Source organism: Schistocerca piceifrons, chromosome 5 (assembly GCF_021461385.2).
Source record: "Schistocerca piceifrons isolate TAMUIC-IGC-003096 chromosome 5, iqSchPice1.1, whole genome shotgun sequence".
Lineage (NCBI taxonomy): Eukaryota > Metazoa > Arthropoda > Insecta > Orthoptera > Acrididae > Schistocerca > Schistocerca piceifrons.
The window spans coordinates 271865598-271888961 of NC_060142.1; the positions used below are offsets into that span (position 1 = coordinate 271865598).

A 23364-nucleotide genomic window follows, 5' to 3' on the forward strand; every position below is an offset into this window, starting at 1 on the left:
ACCAATTCCCACTATATCTAACTTTAATCTATCCATTTCCCTTTTTAAATTTTCTAACCAACAGCCCGATTAAAGAATCTGACATTCCATGCTGTTTTCTTTCTCCTGATAACGATGTCCTCCTGAGTAGTCCCCGCCCAGAGATCTGAATGGGGACTATTTTACCTCTGGAATTTTTACCCAAGAGGAGACCATCATCATTTAACCTTAAAGTAAAGTTGGATGCCCTCGGGAAAAAATTTGGCTGTAGTTTTTGCTTTCTTTCAGCCGCTCGCAGTACCAGCACAGCAAGGCCGTTTTGGTCCCTGTTGCGAGGCCATATCAGTGAATCATACAGACTGTTGCCCCTGCAACTACTGTAAAGGCTGCTGCCCCTCTTCAGGAACCACACGTTTGGTTGGCCTCTCCACATATAGCTCTCCGTTGTGATCGGACCTACGGTACAGCTATCTGTATTGCTGAGGCATGTAAGCCTCCCCACCAAGGGCAAGGTCCATTGTTCATGGTGGGGTTTCAGATATATTTAATGAAATGATGAGTGGTTGAAAACCGTGTGTCCCAGTGGTTCCAAAATAAAACCATCTTCTTAAATTAATTGATTGTTTACTATTTGTCAGTTTCTTATGGTATTTGTTGCTTACTATGATGATAAATGTCATTTTGTGAAAATTTTCAAAATTAGTTTTTTTTATATTATTGGTACCCAAAGGGGTAAGCAAGTCCAGTGAAGGACTGCTGTGGTGCAGGGCTGAGTTCTGCACGGTATCATGAGGGATATGCATTTTAAAGACATCTCTGATCAGTCTGTCAGTGTAAGCAATCTCTTGGCCATTGTGTTAGCTTATGAAATTGTGATGCCTTGCAGCATCACATAAATCAGCAATCCATTCTGAATATGTATGCCCAGGCATCTTTTTTCTGTTGAGGAATTTGTAAGTGGTGACCAGAACATGTGTGTTTGCTTCAAAGTTCACCAGTAGTTGCTTAAGTAGCTCGGGAAATTTTTTCGTACTGATGCCCATTTGTCTGAAAAGTTGATGTAGGCGGCACATGAACATGTCCCACCATTCCTTTATTTTTGTAAAATATGGGAAATGTTGGTACATTTACTTTTGATCCCATGATTTAGTGCTGCATTTCATTGGCAGTTATAACAACTCGCGTTATTATTTTGACACTTTCTGTTGTTTGGTAAACGGCCATTTTTGGCATATCTGCATTTTGATAACCTCAATGAGTTCTGCTATTGCCATTCTGGATCGTCCTTACGATTTCTTGAATTCTTGTCACCAAATAATATGTCTTTTGGTTTGTGTAACAGCCAATATATTAATACACATGTTCATTTACACAGAACACAAAGCATTAAGTCTTTACTGGTATACTGTAACATACATGAATGTAACAAATGAAAATCTGAATACAGAACTGACAAGCATGGCACTGCTATATCGGCTTGGAAATTTTACTAAACTGTAGAAAAGTTCAGATGTAACAAAGGCACTGAAGAAAGCTTTGCAAGAAGAACCCAACTTGAAGACAAATGCTGCAGAGATCTGCAAACTCTAGGAAAGGGGGAACTCTTGTAGAACATTTTCAAATAATAAAAGAGATTGTCAACTGAGTTGATGTTGATAATGACTTGATATTCCATAATGTGGTAAACTGCATGGAAAGCAATTAAAGGACAAAAATTCTGCTTCATGGTGCAGGAAATGTAAGAGTTCGAGGAGAAAACGAGGCATTACAAAGGTACTGTAAAGTCATTACTCAAAAGAAATAATAAAATTTGAGGTTCTTAAGGGCTGGTTCCAACATTATTCATTTGTATATTGAACAAGCAGTAAAGGAAACAAAAGAAAAATTTGGAGTAGGAATTAAAATCCATGGAGAAGAATTAAAAACTTTGGGTTTGCCGATGACATTGCAATTATATCAGAGACAGCAAAGGACCTAGAAAAGCAGTTGAACGGAATGGACAGTGTCTTGAAAGGAGGATATAAGATGAACATCAACAAAAGCAAAACGAGGATAGCGGAATATAGCCAAATTAAATCAGGTGATGCTGAGAGAATTAGATTAGGAAATGAGACACTTAAAGTAGTAAATGAGTTTTGCTACTTTGGGAGCAAAATAACTGATGATGGTCGAAGTAGAGAGGATATAAAAAATAAACTGGCCATTTAAGTGTCAGGAAGTCTATTCTGAAAGTGTTTGTATGGAGTGTAACCATGTATGGAAGTGAAACATGGATGATAAATAGTTTAGACAAGAAGAGAATTGAGGCTTTCAAAATGTGGTGCTACAGAAGAATGCTAAGATTAGATGGATAGATCATGTAACTAAAGGGGAGTTACTGAAATGAATTGTGGAGAAGAGGAATTTGTGGCACAACTTGACTAGAAGAAGCGATTGTTTGGTAGGACATATTGTGAAACATCAAGGGAACACCATTTTAGTGTTGGAGGGCAGCGTGCATGGTAAAAGTCGTAGAGGGAGACCAAGAGATGAATACACTAAGCAGATCCAGAAGGATGTAGGTTGCAGTAGGTACTTCAAGATGAAGAAGCTTGCACAGGATAGAGTAGCATGGAGAGCTGCATCAAACCAGTCTCTGGACTGAAAAGCACAACAACAACAACTGGGCTGGTAAGTTAGTGACTGTGTCATCCACATGTACTGCGTGAGTGTGAGCTCTTCTTTACTTAAAGCATGCCACATGTAAGGAATGTAGATATAACTAAAAGTGATAAATTTATGCTTAAAAGAAAATTTAATTATAATAAACTTAAGAGGGCATTAGGCAATGAAAAATGGGAACCACTTTACACTGCATGGATGTGAATGATAAATGGGAAAATTTCTGTAAACTAGTCAATAAAAGTTTAAATGAAACATGTCCTTTAGTAAAACAAGTAAACGAAGCTATTAATCAAAAAGCTGCAAATTTTCCTCCATAAATCATTGAACTGAGAGATAACGTGAAAGACTGTTTTAGAGATAACCTTAAAGCTCAGAAATGTGCCTATCAAATAAGCAACTCAACCTGTGTTAGTAAAACAGCCTAGAAAATAATGTCTGAAGAACGTTGGAAATAGCAATCTCGTGAACACACCAGCACAGTATTAAAAGGAAATGACAATGTAACAAATGACCCAAAAGAAATGTGTGAGAAGTCATACAGATGTTTAATATAACTGGCACATATGAAACACACAACTGGGCACCCAATTTAAATGTTACAAAAACTAGCCATCCTTTACATCCATGGCATTACTGAGAGGGACCTACAAGCAGTCATTTCAAGAATTCAAGCTAAAATGTCTTGTGGCTGGGTTAACATAGCTGCTAAAGGAATGCAGAGGAGAATTAGTGAAGCCTCTGACACATCTAATAAATATCTCCCTCTGCCTTGGAGAATTCCATCATCTTTTAAAAATCACTGAAATCCTATAGTGTATAAGAAGGGAATAAAAACAGACATGAAAAACTATAGGCCAATATCATTAACTTCAGTGTTTGAGAAATTATTGGAGAAGGTATTATTAAATCAATTTGAGGCATGTTTCATCAAACATAATCTATTTAATAATCTACAGTGTGGTTTAGAAAGGGAAGAGCTACTGTACCAGCAGTAGCAATTTTTATATGTCAAATATTAAACTAGCTAGATGAAGGAGGGAAGATAACAGGCACCTTCCTGGATATGAGTAAAGCTTTTGATACTGTGAATCATACAATTCTATTGCATACAGTAGAAGTGTACGGGATGAGAGGGTTAGCCTTACAACTATTTACCTCCTATTTGAAAGATGGGAAACAGTGTGTCAAGTTAACCTATAAAAGGAATGAACAGTTGGCAACAACCAAACCAACACATGAGATACATCAATGTGGTCTGCCCTAAGGAAATATATTGGTGCCTTTTCTGTTTCTTGCGTACATTAACAATTTAATTGAACTTCAAAACTGCAACACTGTAAGCTGTGCTGATGATACATCTTTTGTCAGTTGGGGCCATGATATGCAAACTACTACAAACAGTAGTGAAATCAATTATAATTTTCTGTAAAGTTTTCTTACTGCAAATAAGCTACTCGTAAATAAAGAGAAGACAGTGACAATGCAATTTATGCTTAGCTATAATCACAACAGAAATGGAGCTCTATTTACACATCCATTGGCCCTTAGCTACAGAAAACAAACACAATTTTTTGGGTATAATTTTTGATGAGCACTTGTCATGGAAAGAACATATAGACCATATTTGTAAGAAAATCAGTACAAATGTGTATCTACTGAAAAGAGTCTCAGACTTCCTGGGCCATGATAGCTTGAGACAAATGTACTTTGGAGTGAGAATGAAACAAAGGAAAATCCAGGATGGAATGCAACAGTATTGTGCAATGGAAAGCTGCCACTCACCATATAGCAGAGATGCTGAATTGCAGATAAGCACAACAAAAAGACTGTCACAAATATAGCGTTCGGCTAGTAAGGCCTTCGTCAAAATAAAACAACAAACACACACAGACACACTCACGCAAATGCAACTCACACACACGTGACTTCTGTCTCAGGCAACTGAAGCCACACTTTGGAGGTCTACATCCACATCTTAAGTATGGTACTGAGATATGTGGTGGGGCACCAGCTGTCTGTTCAGACAGGTCTTCAGACCACAAAAAAAGGCTGTAAGAGTGGTAGCTAAGGTAAACATGAGAAAGCCTTGTAGGAAAATCTTCAGAAAATATAAATACTAACAATCTACTCCATCTACATCCTGCAGGAATTATGTTGGTGAAACAAAATCCAGAATATAATGTAACAAACAATAATGTACATAAGGACAATACACAGGGAAGGGAGAACTTTCACAGAATTGCAAATGAAAAAAAGGCTGCAGACCATAGTCTACATACAATAGGAACCATCTTTTATAACAGATTTCCACCTAATGTCAAGACAGCTAATTGAAACACTTTAAAGAATAAACTTATGCATTCATTAATAAAGAAAAGCTGTTATTCAGTGGAAGATTTCAAGTTGTAATATCCTTTTGTAAAACAGCATCTATAGTGTAAGTTTGTTTTTGCAACACTAAAATGAAGTTTGTTTTTGCAACGCTAAAATGAAGTTTGTTTTTGCAACACTAAAATAATGATTTCTGATCTTCACACACTATGTTAATGTATGCATTTATTTCAAGTTGTAAAGTCTCTCTGTATAATAGTGTGTATGGCATAAATTTGTTTTTACAACAACAAAAAATCATAATTTCTGACCTTCAGTATTGATATCACTGTGTGCAGTTATGTATGTTAACTAAAGCTTTGTACATATGAACTAAAATCTATGAAAATGTCTGAAAACTGATTCCTATATGGACAGCAACAAACAAATAAACAACTAAAATAAAAAAAAAATTACCTTACATTTGGCTCGATGATACTACATTTGATAAGAAGACAATGCAGACCATAGGCTTAGAGCTGCTCTCACGTGGCTCTGGTAATGAGCAACTCATCTAAATAATAACATAGTTTGGGATACCTTGGATGAGATGCTTAATATATCTGTGAAATATTGTGGGAGCACTTGTGACCTCAAATGGCAACCTGTTATAATGAGACGTGCCAACTTGTGTATTAATCACTAAAAACTGTTTCATCTGGTCATCTTCGGGCAATTGAATTTACTTGTCAGTGAGACCTGTCTTTGAAAATTTATAGTCCACAGCCAGTTTTGCCAACAGTTCTGGTGGGCTAAGAATTGTGTACAGATTGGCATTTCCTCGAGCATTAATGGCAGACTTAAGATCACCACAAATTCAGAGTGATTTTCCTGGTTTCTTAACTAAGACTATGGGTATAGCCCACAAGCTAGACAATAGTGGGGCTATAATTCCCATACTTCACACCTATATAGTTCAGCTTTAACTTGATTATACATGGCAAAAGGCACTGGCTAAGCTTTACAAAAGGCCCTGGATGAACTCTACAAAACTTGCCATTACCGATTTGGCTTGGAAACCTGTTGCACAATCTAATGTAGGTTCAAACAGTTGTTTATATTACACATATAAGGTATCAGGTTCTGTGGATGGTGTCGCAGTTGAAACTAAATTCACTTGGCTGTGATTTTGGAACCAAAATGTGCAAAAGTGTCTAAGCCAAAAATGTTAGTAGTCATCCAAAAGTTGCCCACTAAAAGTGTTAGTTGCCAAGATACATTCTTCGACTTAGCTTGGAATATGATCTGACCACAAACAGCATTGACTGACCATTGTACACCACCACTCAGCACTGAGAGTATCACAGATGTGGGATGCTGAAGCACCAGTACACGTCCTTGTTAATCAGCGACATGGGCGAGCCTGTGTCCATCTGGAAATTAATGTGTAGTTGCCACGTGAGCTTCTGCATCCCATCTGCTGCTGCTATGGACCCCAGCAAGATAGCATGCAGCACATTGGTGGCTGGTAATACTGTCACACACCTGCCAAGGCAGACATTTTCTAGATGCCCCAGTTTGTGGCACGTAAAGGAGGTGATGCCGCAGAAAGGGTGTTGAAGCCATGAGCCGCAATCTGAACATGATGTGATGGCACAAACTTTTCTGAGCTCCTTTAACAACGATGGAGAGGAAACTGCTGTATCAGCCTCCGCCTGCTTTGGGACACACTGAAAGTGAACAAAGCACTTATGTTTTTGCAAGTCTGCTGACCATGAAGGCAGGGATCACAAACTGATCCACTAACTTCTGAACCCCATGTCACCAGACTATTGGACGAATGGGTGCTTGGTAATTTGGATGATGATTTTCATTGAATGCAATCAATTGATCATAGAACAGACTGCGACTACTACTACTACTACTACTACTACTACTACTAAGAAAGTCAACATCAGAAGCATCTTGAAAGGTAGCTTGTGCTGATGTCATTACTTCATGAGCTTTGGCAATTTTCAGCATATCACTCATGGTTGAATCAAATGGCTCTAAAGCCTTTGCACTAAGTTTTCTATTAGGATTGAGGAATATAATAACATCACAGATTAATGACTCTGCATATGGTGCAGCACTCTGGTCACAGGAAAAATCATACTTGCTTGCTAAGCCTTGCAAGTAAGCACCGCACACTGCATAGGATTGCTTACATTACTTAACACAATGGTTAAATTGGATCCTAGTTGCAACTACATGAGTTTGGTGACTAACAGTCAGTCAGAAAACTACAAACGTTTGAAAAGCTCAAGCTAGTGGGGACCGAGAGTGGGTGTAGGTTAAGCACTGCTTTGAACAGTTTACTACTAGAACACAGTAAGAGTGAGTGCACTTTGATATTCCGTGTCAGTCTTTTGGCTTGCCTCACACTGAAGACGATGTAAATAGACCTCCCAACTCTCATTTGACCACAGAAGCAAGCAAAAGATGGAGGGGGAGGCAATGAAGTTGCAGCAGCGAACTGTTGTAGGTTTGGCAGTAGTTGTAACAGCAGTTTCTGCCACTGCAGTTGGAATTCCCTCTATTATTCATGTTGCTGATGGTGATCAAATTCCCAATGTTTTCCATCCTATTGCTGTAGTTGTTGTTGCTGTTTCAGCTGCAATTACCACTATTGTGTTCCACTCTACGTAGATAGAATAAATTTTGCGATCAACCCACTGGCATTAACACTGAGACCAGTGGAACAAACAGACTTTTTGTGGTGTGTGATGGTGGGGTGCACGAAGTTTAAGGCTAGCCAAAGAAAAGTCCAGAGCATAACAATGTCCTCTTAAGTGTACACAAATAGTCTAGGGAGCAATCCAAATCAAAACATAGTACACGGGAGATCAAAACACTCCACTAATCAGTGGCGCATATGTAAGGCTTCAGAGAATTGGTGAGACTGACTGGCCAGTGTGTGACTGCAGTATTTACAGCTACTCTTGCATCAGTGAACAGCACCATGTGACATGCTTGTGGCTGCAGCAGCACCTCATGCAGGAGCAAGCTTCGGCTGGAATATGTAGTCAGGCTGGGCAGGGAATCCGAATCACTGTAGGATAATAAAGTTGTCATTGAGCATAATTATTTACCTAGTGTAAAATATTGTGGTCCATAACTGGAATAAATAGTTTTAAAAAAAATGTGAATTTTTGCTGTATGTTGCAACTCGTGAAGTGTAGTAAAACTTTCAAAATTTTATCACTGTTCAGCAAGCCACATATGTTAGTATAGTAATCCCTTCTTTTTTGAGCTCTGTCTGTTTTTAGCAAAACTTTTAAGAACTGGCCGAACAAATTTTTATTACATTTATGTTGTCTGTGTGGATGTTCAGTACAGCTTTTACAACCTTTTGATGATTTTAACTCCACTTGTCTCATCACACTGTAGTATTTATACCAAAGACCTCAACATCACAAGCCCAAAAAATATTTTTATTATTATCACAACTACACACTTATCTTGTATCTAGCTCCTTTTTTTCATTATTGTTGCTCATGATAATGTATAATCCACAGAAAGTAGGAAATATTCATTTAATTTTACTTTTCAGTAATAGTTACACAGGAATTTCAATATTTACAAACTGCTGGAGCAGTGTACAGAACTGTTCTTGTATTTGTTGTAATTTATTTTTATTAAATTTTTTTATTTGAAAATTTGTTATATTTGTCATTCAGTATTGTAAGTTTTGTGATGTCCTTTACTTTACTGTTTTTCAGTCATACCCAACATGCCTTTCAGTTCGAGGAAATTCTTTGTATGCTGGAGATTCGAAAGGGTATGTGTGGTTGTTTGATGCTACTGGTGGACAACTGAAACTAGTTCAGGTGACTATCAGTATTTGTATTCTGTTTAAATTTACCATCTGTAATGTACACAAAGGAAAACTGATTTTAAAGCAGTATTAATGTGACCTTTCTGTCTCTGAACCAGGCAGGTACATTGCTTCAGGCCTCATTCATGCCACAATCTGTTACACTCACCAGATGCATATGAAGTCATGTTCCCTGAATTTACTATTGAAATGTTCAGTTAGTATTACTAGGGAGTTTAAATTAACCTCTTACTTGAGCAAGTATGGAGAAAAGAAGAGTTGCCTGATTGATCAAAAATTTCTGTCAATTTAAGAAAACTATCAAGAACCAAATGGCACATAGCATCCACTACAGTGGACAGCTGTTAACTGGTCACCTCTTTGGTGTTTTCAACCACTCCTGAGTTTGCAAATGCACACAGTCCACTGCAGTGGACACACCCTACTGGTGTTGTGCACACCATGCATTTGCATGCTTCATGACTGATTTAAAATTGCTGAGAAGCGACCATTAAAAGCTTTCCACGGCAGTTAAAACCATGGACCACAGGATTAATAAATTTTGTTTGATGCAGCACCCGGAAGCATGTGCGACAGAAATAGAATTTTAAATCAAACAATAGAAAACCCAGGATGGAATGTAACAATATTATGAGAAGGAATTAATATACTTATAAGTACCTTCAAAGTTCTAGTGACCTTTACGATGATTATTTTTAGGTTAGGATCATCTGCATGCATACAGATGGTTCTAACCTAAAAATTATTAATATAATATTAATAGCAACTGCTGATTGACATAACAACAACATTAAAATTTTCTCTAATGACCAATTTCATAGTTTTGTTATGTGTTTGCTGGTGATATAATAAAGATTTCTTTAAAAACTTTGCATTATGAGTTCATTGCAATCATTAAGCTCATTCTACACTTTAGTTCCTGTTTTAAAGTTTTGAACCAGGGTAATTAATTATTCAAAAACAACCATTGATAATACAATCATGGATAATTTAGAATTGTATTATGAAAATAGTAGTTGATGGTCTCTCAGACCATGATGTGAAGTTCCTCAGGTTAAGTATTGATACTGATCAGGCTATAGAATCTAGAAAAACTTAGTTCAAGAGTGTAGTTAATGAAGCAAAAATTGGCCGTTTTAGTAAACTGCACTAAGAAGTCAACAGGAGAGTTGTTTCCAAATCCTGTGATATAAATCTGTTAATGAAGTAGTTGCCTTAAATGAAAACCATTTTCCCATATAAGTACCTCAATTTAGACTGAAATATACAAAAATTAAAGGTGTCATGTGGGTCAAAAAGGAAACTTAGTCTTTTAGTTAGGAACAGTTCTGATGTCCACTACAGGGTGTACTGCAGAATATTCAAGAAAGTAATCCAAGCATCAAACAAAAATAATCATAAAAAGAAGGAAGCCATATCAGACAACAAAATAAAGACAATATGGAATACAGTGACTGAGAAAACTGATGGAACCAGAGACAAGGAGAAGCAGACAACTTTAAGACTAATACACTGGCGACAGATTATATAGTGTGGCAAAGCTCTTTAACAGGCATTGTTACTGTTACTGATAGCATGGGGTTGTCATGCTCAGTAACTGCTGTCATGGAAAACTTGAGACCTATCTCTACAAGCAATTGCAGTATCATGACTATGACCCTCACTACACCTGAAGTAGTAATGTCTACCATAAAATCCCTTAATAATAAAATGATGATAAAATATCATCAAAGTTGATTAAAAAGAATATTGTTTTAAATTTAGTAACAATTTAACCCCTGGATGCGTGGCTGCCGGAGCTGGGAAAAACGCCCAAAAGGGGTCTTTAAGATCTGAACCTTTAAACAAATACAGAACATTAGTATTAAACAGACTTGTGAAATTATATTGTGTTTGGTAACAGAAAATGAATAAGAAAATATTTATTAAGATATTGTGATTTTTAACAAGGTTAGAAAGATCAGATTGCTACTTACCTTATAAAAGAATTGCGGACAGGCACAATTAAGACATTTACATAAAGCTTTTGGTCACAGCCTTCATTAGTAGAAGAGAAATACACCCATTCACACACACAAACAAGCAAACCTCACAAACACACGGCCGCCAACATCTTGGGCCGGAATGTCATCCAGCCTGAGATGCTGGAGTTGGCAGTTGTGTGTGCATGAGGTGAGCTTGCTTTTGTGTGCAAATAGTATGTGTCTCTCTTTTACTGATGAAAGCAGTGCCTGAAAGCTTTTTGTTAATGTCTTTTAATTGTGCCTGTCTGCAGCTTGATGTGTTTTCTTTACGGTAAGTAGAAATCTGTCATTTCTTACATTGTTGATATTGCCACCTTGAGTTCCTATAGCGATTTTTATTTTTGTACGATAAATTACATTACAGTTTTTGTGAGACTAATCACCAAACTTTCAATTTTGTTGATTCCACACAAAAAGTTTTGATCATTAAAAAAGTCTTGTTACTAGTAATTGAACTATGTACTTAGCATTTTTTTCAGCATGTTTGATCACTTTTTTGTCTAATAGATGTAGGCAGATGAAGCATTTTTGCTGTGCTTTCAGTTTATGCAGTATTCGGCTGCTGGACTGCATAACGTTATGTCTGAGGTGAAGGATTCTCTTCTCCACATGAGGATGTATTTTTTCCGTATTTGTCTGAAGGGCAGTCTTCTTTTGTCAGAGATGCCTTCCTAATGCTTAGGGCATTGCCTGGGGCTGCTACATCCATTACACTTGTCCGTAAGGAAAGGCTATCTTCTTGACTCTCCAGCAGGTGTCTGTAAGTGCCTTCTGCTTTAGAGAATCATTATTGTCATCGCGCAGTCACTGTAGGCTTGTACCATGGGAATCAAGGTGAGGATGTTGGTTAGTGGCCAGTACCCACTTTCTGTAACACAACAGTACGCATTTATTAACAGGGTTCTGTATTCATAAGAATAAGAACTTACTTAAGATAGTCCAGATGTTGTGGTACAGTCTCTTCCATGATAGTGCACATTAGCCTCACTGCTGGTGAAGTACATGTCCTGCTATGCACACTACTCTGGTTGCTATGTGTTGCCTGACACAGAGTCTCTAATTGACTCTGTATGTGACCCCCACTGGGCTATTACTGATGACTCAACTCGTCAACTCACTGGATGACTGACTGGGGAACTGGCCCTCCGGTCTGTGGTGCAGATTTAAATACTAGCAGTCAAGAGGGTGCTGGCTGCTCATTGCCTGAGAGTCTGATTTTGGCCTCTATCCTCATAAGCGCATTGCTTGCGACTACTGTCGATCTTCTCACAACCTCTTTGCCACCTGGTGTGCTGGCGACAGCATACGCCAGCATATTCTCCCCCCTCCCCAAAATACTGCACCGTTGTCGTGAAGTGAGGCTGCGAATGACAACAGGGAGGGAGGCAGGACACTAGACGTAGTGATGAGCCGGGAGCCATAGCTGTGGAGGAAAGCATACCCCCGACTGTACTCCGTCATCTGGCTTGCGAGGCAACAGGAAAATCCTCCAGGAAACTGCTGCCAGGTCACACACCCAGGCCGGAGGGTGTTTCCTGGGACAATGGCAGCTTTGTATTTCTCATCAATTCATTTTAATTAAGTTTGTATAAAAATGTCTCCCATCGATGAAATATTACTTTGCTGACCAATTTACATATATGGGTTGATTTGCCTTGACAAGCTATGTTTAAACCTATGAGCCATAATTAATTTTATTCTAAATGAAAGTTACATAAAGCATTTTCTTGAACTATGTTCACAATTTTAGTTACAAGTTTCATCATGTTCCAATCATTTTGTTCTTTCTGATGGTATGTTTAGTTTCTTTGCACCTTCCTTGGAAAATCCAATACAAAATAGACAAGAAACACTTGGAACTGACCACATGTCACGCATTCAAACACAGAACTAAGCAAGTTCTGGTAGCAACTACTTTTGACAGGTGCATGCGGTGATTCAGCTGTGACCTCCCACATGGGAGCCTCAGCTTGGCCTGGCACTGATGGTGTAAGTGGCCATCCCGTGCCTCTCTCCTAGTGAGCAACAACACATTTCCAGTCACTTGCCAGGAATGAAAAAACTGTTTAAACTCTAATAAAGTATAGTTTAAGACATACCTAAAGAATTTACCACTCATCAACTCCTTTATTCCTTTGGTGAACCACTTCGCAGAACAATTTGGTGTTAATGTTATTTGCAGTATCATATAACTTTTGTATTATGTAATTAACATGTATGATACGAGTTCTGCATAGTAATAAACTACTTGGCTACAGTAAACAAGGAATTAACTTATGTAGTTTAATATGTATACATTTTCATATTTGTGATTAGTTTTATATTCATTTGTAAATGAAATTATGTTAAAATTTAAACAACATAAAATCCGGGAAGGAATGTAACAATATTATGAAAAGGTAGTTGCCACTCATCATATAGTGGAGATGCTGAGTTGCAGATAGCCACAACAAAAAGACTGTCACAGTATAAGCTTTCTGCCAATAAGGCCTTTGTAAAAAACAGATCTCTCTCTCTCTCTCTCTCTCTCTCTCTCTCTCTCTCTCTCTCTCACACACACACACACACACACACACACACACACACACACACACACACACACACACACACACATGTAAATGCAACTCACACACACATCACTGCAGTCTCTGGCAGCTGAAGCCATGTTGCAAGCAGCAGCAGCAGCAGTGCATGATGGGAGAGGCAACTGGGTGAGGGTAAGGAGGAGGCTGGGGCAGGCAGGGGGAAGGATAGCAGGGTAGGGGTTGGGGATGGTGAAGTGCTGCTTGGAAGCATGCAGGGACAAGGTGAAGAGAGGATAGGGCGGCTATGTACAGTCGGGAGGTTAGGCAGAGGGCAAGGCAGAGGTGGGGTGTAACGGAAAAGAGGAGAAGTAAAAAGACCGGGTGCATTGATGGAATATAGAGCTGTGTAGTGCTGGAGTGGGAACAGGGAAGGGGCTGGATGGGTGAGAACAATGATTAATGAACGTTGAGGTCAGGAGGGTTAAGGGAACGTAGGACATATTGCAGGGAGAGTTCCCACAAGCGCAATTCAGAAAAGCTGATGTTGGTGGGAAGGATCCATATGGACAGGATGTGAAGCAGTCACTGAAATGAATGTTGTGTTGGGCAGTGTGCTCAGCTACAGGGTGGTCCAGTTACTTCTTGGCGGCAATTTGTCTGTGGCCATTCATGCGGACAGACACCTTGTTGGTTGTCCCTGCCCACAAAGAATGCAGCACAGTGATTGCAGCTAAGCTTGTAATCACATGACTAATTTCACAGGTAGCCCAGTATTTGATGGGATAAGTGTGACCGTACTGGAGTAGGTGGCGGCGGGAGGATGTATGGGACAGGTCTTGCATCTAGGTCTATTACAGGGATATGAGCCATGAAGTAAGGGGATGGGAGCTGGGGATGTGTGGGAGTGGACGAGTATATTGCATAGGTTCGATTGATGGTGGAATACCACTGTGGGAAGAGTGGGAAGGACAGGGGTAGGACATTTCTCATTTCAGTGCATCACGAGAGGTAGTCAGAACACTGGGGGAGAATGTAATTCATTTACTCCAGTCCTGGGTGGTACTGAGTTATGAGGGAAATGCTCCTCTGTGGCCAGGTGGTGAGACTTTAGGAGGGGGTGGGAGACTGGAATGATAAGGCACGAGGCATTGTTTTTGGACAAAGTTAGAAGGATAATTATGGTCTGTGAAGGCCTCAGTGAGGGCCTCGGTACATTTCGACAGGAGCTGATCGACACTGCAGATGCGACGACCATGGGTGCCAAGGCTGTATGGATTTAAATTCCTACCCAGATCCCCCAAAATAGTGTTCTGCCACCCACACAACCTTCAGAATATCCTTGTCTATCCCTGTTCCCAATCCTGCACCCCTTGGATCATTCCCTTGAGGTTGGCCCAGCAGCAAGACTTGTCCCATACACCCACCCACCACCTCCTATCACAGTCCAGTCACAGGCATTTCCTACCAAATAAAAACCAGGGCACATGTGAAAGCAGCCATGTTACATATCAGCTATGCTGCAATCGCTGTACATCATCCTACACTCATCAAAAGAAGTTTTGCATTACCCTGGTTCCCAGAGCTCTTGACAATAGACTTTGACTGTGGATATTGTATCACAGACAAAGTCCCTTTGACTGTTCAGAGATGTCACTAAACCCACCCAAAGATGTAAACAACCATGCATGGGCAGCGCCTATTAGACAGAGGGGGTCTGACAGCCGATCAGTTCCACATGGAAGGAGGTACATGGCTAATGTTGTCTATAGTTTAACGGTGCCTAGACGGTCAACACTACGGTTCGATTGCATCCGCATTGTTACAGGGCTATTACAAATGATTGAAGCGATTTCATAAATTCACTGTAGCTCCATTCATTGACATATGGTCACGACACACTACAGATACATAGAAAAACTCATAAAGTTTTGTTCGGCTGAAGCCGCACTTCAGGTTTCTGCCGCCAGAGCGCTCGAGAGCGCAGTGAGACAAAATGGCGACAGGAGCCGAGAAAGCGTATGTCGTGCTTGAAATGCACTCACATCAGTCAGTCATAACAGTGCAACGACACTTCAGGACGAAGTTCAACAAAGATCCACCAACTGCTAACTCCATTCGGCGATGGTATGCGCAGTTTAAAGCTTCTGGATGCCTCTGTAGGGGGAAATCAACGGGTCGGCCTGCAGTGAGCGAAGAAACGGTTGAACGCATGCGGGCAAGTTTCACGCATAGTCTGCGGAAGTCGACGAATAAAGCAAGCAGGGAGCTAAACGTACCACAGCCGATGGTTTGGAAAATCTTACGGAAAAGGCTAAAGCTGAAGCCTTACCGTTTACAATTTCTACAAGCCCTGACACCCGATGGCAAAGTCAAACGCTTTGAATTTTCGGCGAGGTTGCAACAGCTCATGGAAGAGGATGCGTTCAGTGCGAAACTTGTTTTCAGTGATGAAGCAACATTTTTTCTTAATGGTGAAGTGAACAGACACAATGTGCGAATCTGGGCGGTAGAGAATCCTCACGCATTTGTGCAGCAAATTCGCAATTCACCAAAAGTTAACGTGTTTTGTGCAATCTCACGGTTTAAAGTTTACGGCTCCTTTTTCTTCTGCGAAAAAAACGTTACAGGACACGTGTGTCTGGACATGCTGGAAAATTGGCTCATGCCATAACTGGAGACCGACAGCGCCGACTTCATCTTTCAACACGATGGTGCTCCACAGCACTTCCATCATGATGTTCGGCATTTCTTAAACAGGAGATTGGAAAACCGATGGATCGGTCATGGTGGAGATCATGATCAGCAATTCATGTCATGGCCTCCACGCTCTCTGCGGGGTTATGTGAAAGATTCAGTGTTTAAACCTCCTCTACCAAGAAACGTGCCAGAACTGCGAGCTCGCATCAACGATGCTTTCGAACTCATTGATGAGGACATGCTGCGCCGAGTGTGGGAGGAACTTGATTATTGGCTTGATGTCTGCCGAATCACTAAAGGGGCACATATCGAACATTTGTGAATGCCTAAAAAAACTTTTTGAGTTTTTGTATGTGTGTGCAAAGCATTGTGAAAATATCTCAAATAATAAAGTTATTGTAGAGCTGTGAAATCGCTTCAATCATTTGTAATAACCCTGTATTTTGTGCCAGGAAGGACTCTCGACAAGAGAAGTGTCCAGGCGTCTCAGAGTGAACCAAAGCAATGTTGTTCAGACTTCTAGGAGATACAGAGAGAGACAGGAACTGTCGATGACATGCCTCACTCAGGCCGCATAAGGGCTGCTACTGCAGTGGATGACAGCTACCTATGGATTGTGACTCAGAGGAACCATGACAGCAATGCCACCTTGTTGAATAATGCTTTTTGCGCAGCCACAGGGTGTTGTGTTACGAATCCAAGTGTGTGCAATAGGCTGCATGATGCGCAACTTCACTCCCAACGTCCTTGGTGAGGTCCGTCTTTGCAACCATGACACCATGCAGCACAGTACAGATGGGCCCATCAACATGCTGAATGGACCGCTCAGGATTGGCATCACGTTCTCTTCACCGATGAGTGCCGCATATGCCTTCAACCAGACAATCATTGGCGTGTTTGGAGGCAGCCTGGTCAGGCTGAACGCCTTAGACAGATTGTCCAGCAAGTGCAGCAAGGTGGAGGTTCCCTGCTGTTTTGGGGTGACATTATGTGGGGCTGATTTACAGTGCTGTTGGTCATGGAAGGCGACATAACAGCTGCACGATACGTGAATGCTATCCTACGACTGGTAGTGCAACCATATTGGCAGCATTCGTCTTCATGGATGACAATTCCCGTCCCCATTGTGCAAATCTTGTGAATTGACTTCCTTCAGGATAATGACATCACTCGACTAGAATGCCCAGCATGTTCTCCAGTCATGAACCTTATCAAACATGCCTGGGGTAGACTGAGAAGGGCTGTTCATGGACGACATGACCCACCAACCACTCTGAGGGATCTACGCCGAATCGCCGTTGAGGAGTGGGATGATATGGACCATCAGTGCCTTGATGAACTTGTGGATAGAATGACATGACAAATACAGGCATGCATCAATTCAAGGGGACATGCTAATGGGTATCAGAGGTACCTGTGTGCACAGCAATCTGGACAACCACCTCTGAAGGTCTCGCTGTATGGTGATACAACATGCAATGTGTGGTTTTCATGAACAATAAAAAGGGCGGAAATGATGTTTATGTTGATCTCTATTCCAACTTATTTGTACAGGTTCCTGAACTCTCAGAACCAAAGTGGTGCAAAACTTTTTTTGATGTGTGTATATAGGCATGACAAGTAACCGACTGTCTACCCACTCATAAGGGCTCCACCAAACTGTTGCAAAGCACGAACTTGACCACCAGTTGCTGAACATGCAGCACACAACACAAACGACTTCATACCCTGCTTCACTATGCGAGCCTTTTGGATGCTCCCTTCCAGCACAAGTTTGTCTGAACTACGAAGATGAGAAGTGATTCTGCAGTGTATCCTGCACTCTTAACATCCCATGGCCTAAATTTCCGCTAACCTGTTTTTCTCCATCTGGATCATGCACTACTGTCTACCACTAATCTTCCTCCCTCACCTCTACCCCCGTGCAGATATTCTCTCCCTCTCGCTCTCTCCCTCTCCCACTCCCCATCTCCCTCTCCCCCCTCCCCGCTCGCTCCCGCTCTCCCGTGTGCTCTTGCGCGCTCCTGCTCACTCTCGCACTCTCTCTCGCTCTCGCACGCTCTCTCACTCTACCTCTTTTCAACTCTTCTCCTCTCCCCCCTTTTTCAACCCTTCTCCCTTGCCATTCTGCTGCCTTTTTATCATCACGTTTCCTTCCCTCCACTCTTTCCTTTTCTCCATTCCTCCCCCCCCCCCCCCCCACTCTTTCCTCGTCATACACCTTTTTGTGCTCTACTCTTTTCCATCCATGACCACAGGAGTGTGCGTTTGGGTGTCTATGTGGTAGAGAGAGAGAGAGTGTGTGTGTGTGTGTGTGTGTGTGTGTGTGTGTGTGTGTGTGTCGGTGTACTTGTACTAGAAAAAGAGTTGTTGCTCAAAAGTTAGTGTGAATGCTGTTTCATGTTACGCATTCCTGTGCTCCATGCATTGGTCCGCTGTAGGTGAGTGATTGTCTTTCTCTTATTTTAAGTATTTTTCCACCCAGAATTTCCTTTATTGTTAAGCTGCAACTGTGTTATGCTCTGGTTGTTGTGCCGCACTTCACTTGTTGCCATTTATTGTACCCCACTGGAAGTTGTCATGAACATGCACACAAACGAGGAGCTATCTAACATTCTCAGTGCTTACAGAGCAGTGAGATGGACTGCTGGTGATGCAAGAATGTGGTATGCTGAACATTTCACAAGCAGAAGGCTACCAGAATCGGCACCTTAACATCTGTGGAACATTGCTTGACAGATACGGACATGTTTATGCCATAAATGGCTGATACAGGATGGCAAAGAACAGTGAGAACTCTAGAATTTGTTGAAGGAATATGAAATCATTTTGAAGCAGTGTCTTCAGCTGGCATTAGAGCAACAGTCCACAAATGCAATGAACAAATTTTTGTGCCTGGGCACTAAGGCAGCACCAGCATCCCAACAACATAAATTTTCCCTACTTCATCATGTTTACGAATGGGTTATATTTACTAGGAAACTTGTAGTTAACATACAACCTCCCTGATTAAATGGCGACAATTATTTACAAGTTTGGCAAGTGAAATTTCCCATCCTGTTGGAAGATGCTACTCTTGGTGTACAGTGAAGAATGTTGTCCTGACAGGATGGAGCTATGCCACAGTGCACTCTGGTATACAGGTGATTGTGAACAAAGTGTTCAGGTACAGGCGAATTGGGTGTGGTCGTCCTCAAGTGTGGCCTCCCAGATCACCTGATTTAGCATCACTAGACTTTGGTGTTTCGAGTTTTATGAAAGATCACATCTACCGTACAACATTCAACACCTGTGACAAGCTGGTTGCAAGAATTATTGAGGCTGCCGCACTCTTTTGCAACATGCCAAGAATTTCTAAGAGGCTGCATCAATAATTTCTTTAACAATATCATCTTTGTGGCAATGTTGGAAGCAGGAATTTTTAGCATTTGCTCTAGAAAAATGTGATTTGTGAAGAAAGTGTGTTTGAATTTTATTTTCTGTTTTATTCTTCACCATTGTATTATTTCACACTTTCTGCTCTACCATACTTGTTAGAATAAAAGTACAATCTTTCTGTATCTACATTATCAAAAATTAAAACATGTTGATTTCATTATTACCAACATTGCATCTTTCAGTATTGTATATTGATTATCTTACTGTATTTCTTTTTCTTCAGTTCAGCTTATTATCTTACCAAATTAGTGGCATTACAGTACTATTAACATAGTTGATTTAATAGTGAAACATCACCGATCAGGTTGGACTTAACCAACCATAGAGAGGAGTTTAAAATCAGCTTAGCTTTGACTGCCCATCTGAAACCATTATATTCATCTAATTTAATAAATAACTGTGCTACTTAGCAAATCTGATATTAGCAGCAGTAAGGTAGTTTAAATGCAAACACTTATGCTTGCTGATAATCTGTTTTATAGCCATAGCTCCAAAATGGTGCATTTCCAACCTATTATGATTATTTTTCTGTTCTCCTCTGTCTAGATAGAACACAGTTTATGACCATTTGTACTAGCAGTAACACAAAGATCACTGGAATAAACAAGCAGTTCCTGAGGCGAAGACAGAGTTCATGAAGTGAACAGCTAGCTAGAAACAAGTCCAAAGTGTAGCAAAGTCATCTTAAGTATATGAGAAGATTCCAAGGAGCAATATGAATCAAAAGATTCAATACAGGCAAGGTCAAAACTCTACTGATAATGGCGCGTACTTAATGCTTCAGTGAACTGTCTAGACTAACTGGCAATTGTTGGGCCATGGTATTTATAGGCAGTTTCATATCAGTGGATGGCCACACCTGACATGCATTCTGCAGTGGCACCTTCTGCTGGAGCAAGCTGTGGTAGGAGTATGATCATTACTCGGACTGGGTGGGGAATCTAAATCATTGTCAGGCACAATACCCCTCCCCCAATAAATCAGCATGTAGTGCCAGAAATGGCCTGCCCTGTGCTGACTTTGTCAAGCATATGTCTGCTTGTGTTGCTTAACTCACATGTCTTATAGCAACTATGTGGGTTTAGTGATCATAATAGTCAGTCAGCAAACCACAAACATCATAAAAAATCCAACTACTGGCATCCGAGAGTGGGCATAGTTTTTGCACTACTTCGTACAGTACAGTAAGAGTGCACTCTGACATCCTTAGTCAGTTGTTTGGCTCACCTTGCAGTGAAGAATAAAACAATGTAAATAGACCTCCCATCTCTCGTTTGTCTCATAGAAGCAAGCAAACGATGGCGTTGGAGACAATGAAGTTGCAACAGCAGACTGTTGTTGTTTTTGCAGCAGTTGCAACAGCAATTTCTGCTGTTATTATTGGTATTGCCACTGGTGTTCTTGCTGCTGCTGCTCTCACTGTTGCTCTGGCTGGTGCTGCTTCTGCTGCTGGAGTTCCCACTGTTTTTCGTGCTGTTGCTGTATCTGCATTTGTTGTTGCTATTGTAGCTGCAGTGGCTGCTGCCACAAATGTTCACAAAGTGAACGGTTTACCTAAAACAAGTCCAGACTGTTGCAAAGTCATCTTAAAGTGTATACCAAACGGTCCAGAAAACACAATACAGGCTAGGTCAAAACTCTACTGATCAATGACCCATACTTAATGATTCAGTTAACTAGAGTGACTAACTGATAAGTATCAGGCAAGGTGTTTACTGACAGTCTCATGTCTGTGGACAGTTCCACATGACATACTCCCTAAGATGGCACCTCCCACAGTAGCATGCTGTGGCTGGAATATGTAGCCTGGGTATATCTGACCTCTTCTCTATATCGACACTTGGGCTGAGTGGGGAATCCAAACACTGTCAGATACTAAAATTATTTGAAATTTTGTCTCAATTTGACTTCCCCTATTCTATTTGTTTACTAATGCCAGAAACATACACATAGTATTCTATAAATTTAGAATTTCATTTAAGAAAATAGAAGGAATTTATACATATACACACATACAAAAATGAGATCAAACAGTCTCTGTGTAACAAGAAACAACTACTAGAGCATTTTCTTGCACCTTCAGCAACTTCTCTCTGTTGCAAGAATCACGGTAACAGTAAAACTGACATTCATTAGGTTTTCCCTTGCCAACACCCATTCATAACATATTTACCTCCATGTGATCCAGTCTTAGTCCTATGTGGCTGGTAAGCATTCTGTTACCCCTATTTTGAGTTGACTTATTTTGGCTGCCCACAGTTTTTCTGTGGCTTTCTTGGTTGATGATTTTAGTGCAAATGTTGACTATGAAAGGCTTTTCCTAGACAGGAACCTAGTTGTTGGTGGAGTTAAGATTGTACATACTGTATTCACAACCCTGTATTTCACTCATTAGAGCAAATCTGATGAGTCAGCACAAGAGAATGTCTTCAGAGCTAATATTCTTTTTTTCTGCCTGTTTTCTAGTCCAGTATCATCTGCATGATTTTCCTTAATAATAGTAACTATTACTAAATTGCTTCCTTCGTAAAATGTGGGAGCTAAATATGCAAAACCAAACATACATCCTTGTTCTCTAATAATCTGCCGATGGTTATATGCTGCTTCCACATTTATTTCAGTACCATTCAAAGCCATATCCACTGCCAGGCAGGTTGATGACAGAAATGCAAATGGCAATTTCTGGCACATCATGTCATTACATGAAATGATAAACAAGCTGCAGTAATAGCTACCTTATATGCTTCTATAGCCACATAAAGAAACTGTCTACATTCCCACATCACAAATCAACATTGTTTCCCTCATTCTCCCCAAAAGTGGCGAAATGTTGGTATCGGGTCATGTGTTGCCATAAGATGCACCATGCTACTCATTGTTGTATCATGAAGCTGAAACCTTTCTGCAGTTTTCATCCTTTTCGTGATAAACACCGTACTATTTTCTTCAACTTTTCCCCTTTCCAGATTAGTACATTTGAAACAGTGGTTGTGTAGCATTTTTAATACACAGAGAAAATATGATTTGTCTTTTCCCTTAAACCAAGTGTTCACTGCAGTTTTGGACCATCAAATATGCTGGGAAGCTACAATACTAAATTAGTATTCAGTCCTCCAGCAGCAATATAGTTTGTAAAAGCTTATGTAAATCTCAAAACCTCCAGTAAGGTGCCTTACGACAAACAGTACACAGTATGAAGAAATGCTAGGTAGGAGAAGTGTGGTATTTTTACCTAGGTTCTACCAAAATAGACAAGGAATAACAGGCCTTAGAAAATAAGACATGTAATTTGAACTAATGACATCTGTATCATACTTAGATACAAAGTTTTGGGGGTGATTTAATAAAACAAGCACAGATTTTGGAAAATGCCGCCAATAAGGATAGTAACTCATAGCTAATTATAGCTAGCAACAAAGCCATTGTGATCTTAAAGTATTAGTCAAAAATTAGAAGGAGATAATAGTTATAATCATTAGTTAGTCAAAACATAGATAGAAGAGAATCCAAAAATTGAGGTTAATATCGTGTGTGATAGAAGAAGATCACTCAGTTAGTATGGATTGAAATAGAAATGACACGAGTAGAATCTACAGACATGAACAAAAATGTGGATGACCAATTTGTATCTTTCCAAACTTTTTAGATGTCTTTTTTTTTAGAGGTAGAACCAGCTATAAAATAGGAGAAGGTAGATCACAAATGAAAAAATGCTGAAGAAAAGTAATGGAGGAATAATCACTCCAATCCATAGAGCAGGTGAGCACACGTGTTGACAGTTAGGACTTGGCTTTCTGGCACTCTCACTGTCAACCTTGTTTATTCTTGTGAAGATTTTGGCCTTTCCTTC

General features: G+C 40.2%; 1 protein-coding gene across 5 annotated transcripts in view; it reads left to right on the forward strand.

Moving 5' to 3' along the window:
• Nucleotides 1-23364, forward strand: part of LOC124798600 (F-box/WD repeat-containing protein 9-like) — a 109941-nt gene that overhangs the window by 74421 nt on the left and 12156 nt on the right. For 4 of the 5 annotated variants that reach the window (XM_047262068.1, XM_047262071.1, XM_047262069.1 and 1 more), the window contains exon 7: nt 8715-8822. In XM_047262068.1, coding sequence (XP_047118024.1) covers nt 8715-8822 — 108 coding nt within the window. Of the gene's footprint in view, nt 1-8714; nt 8823-8928; nt 9496-23364 lie in introns of those variants that run through there. The other variant, XM_047262073.1, reaches the window with a different exon arrangement.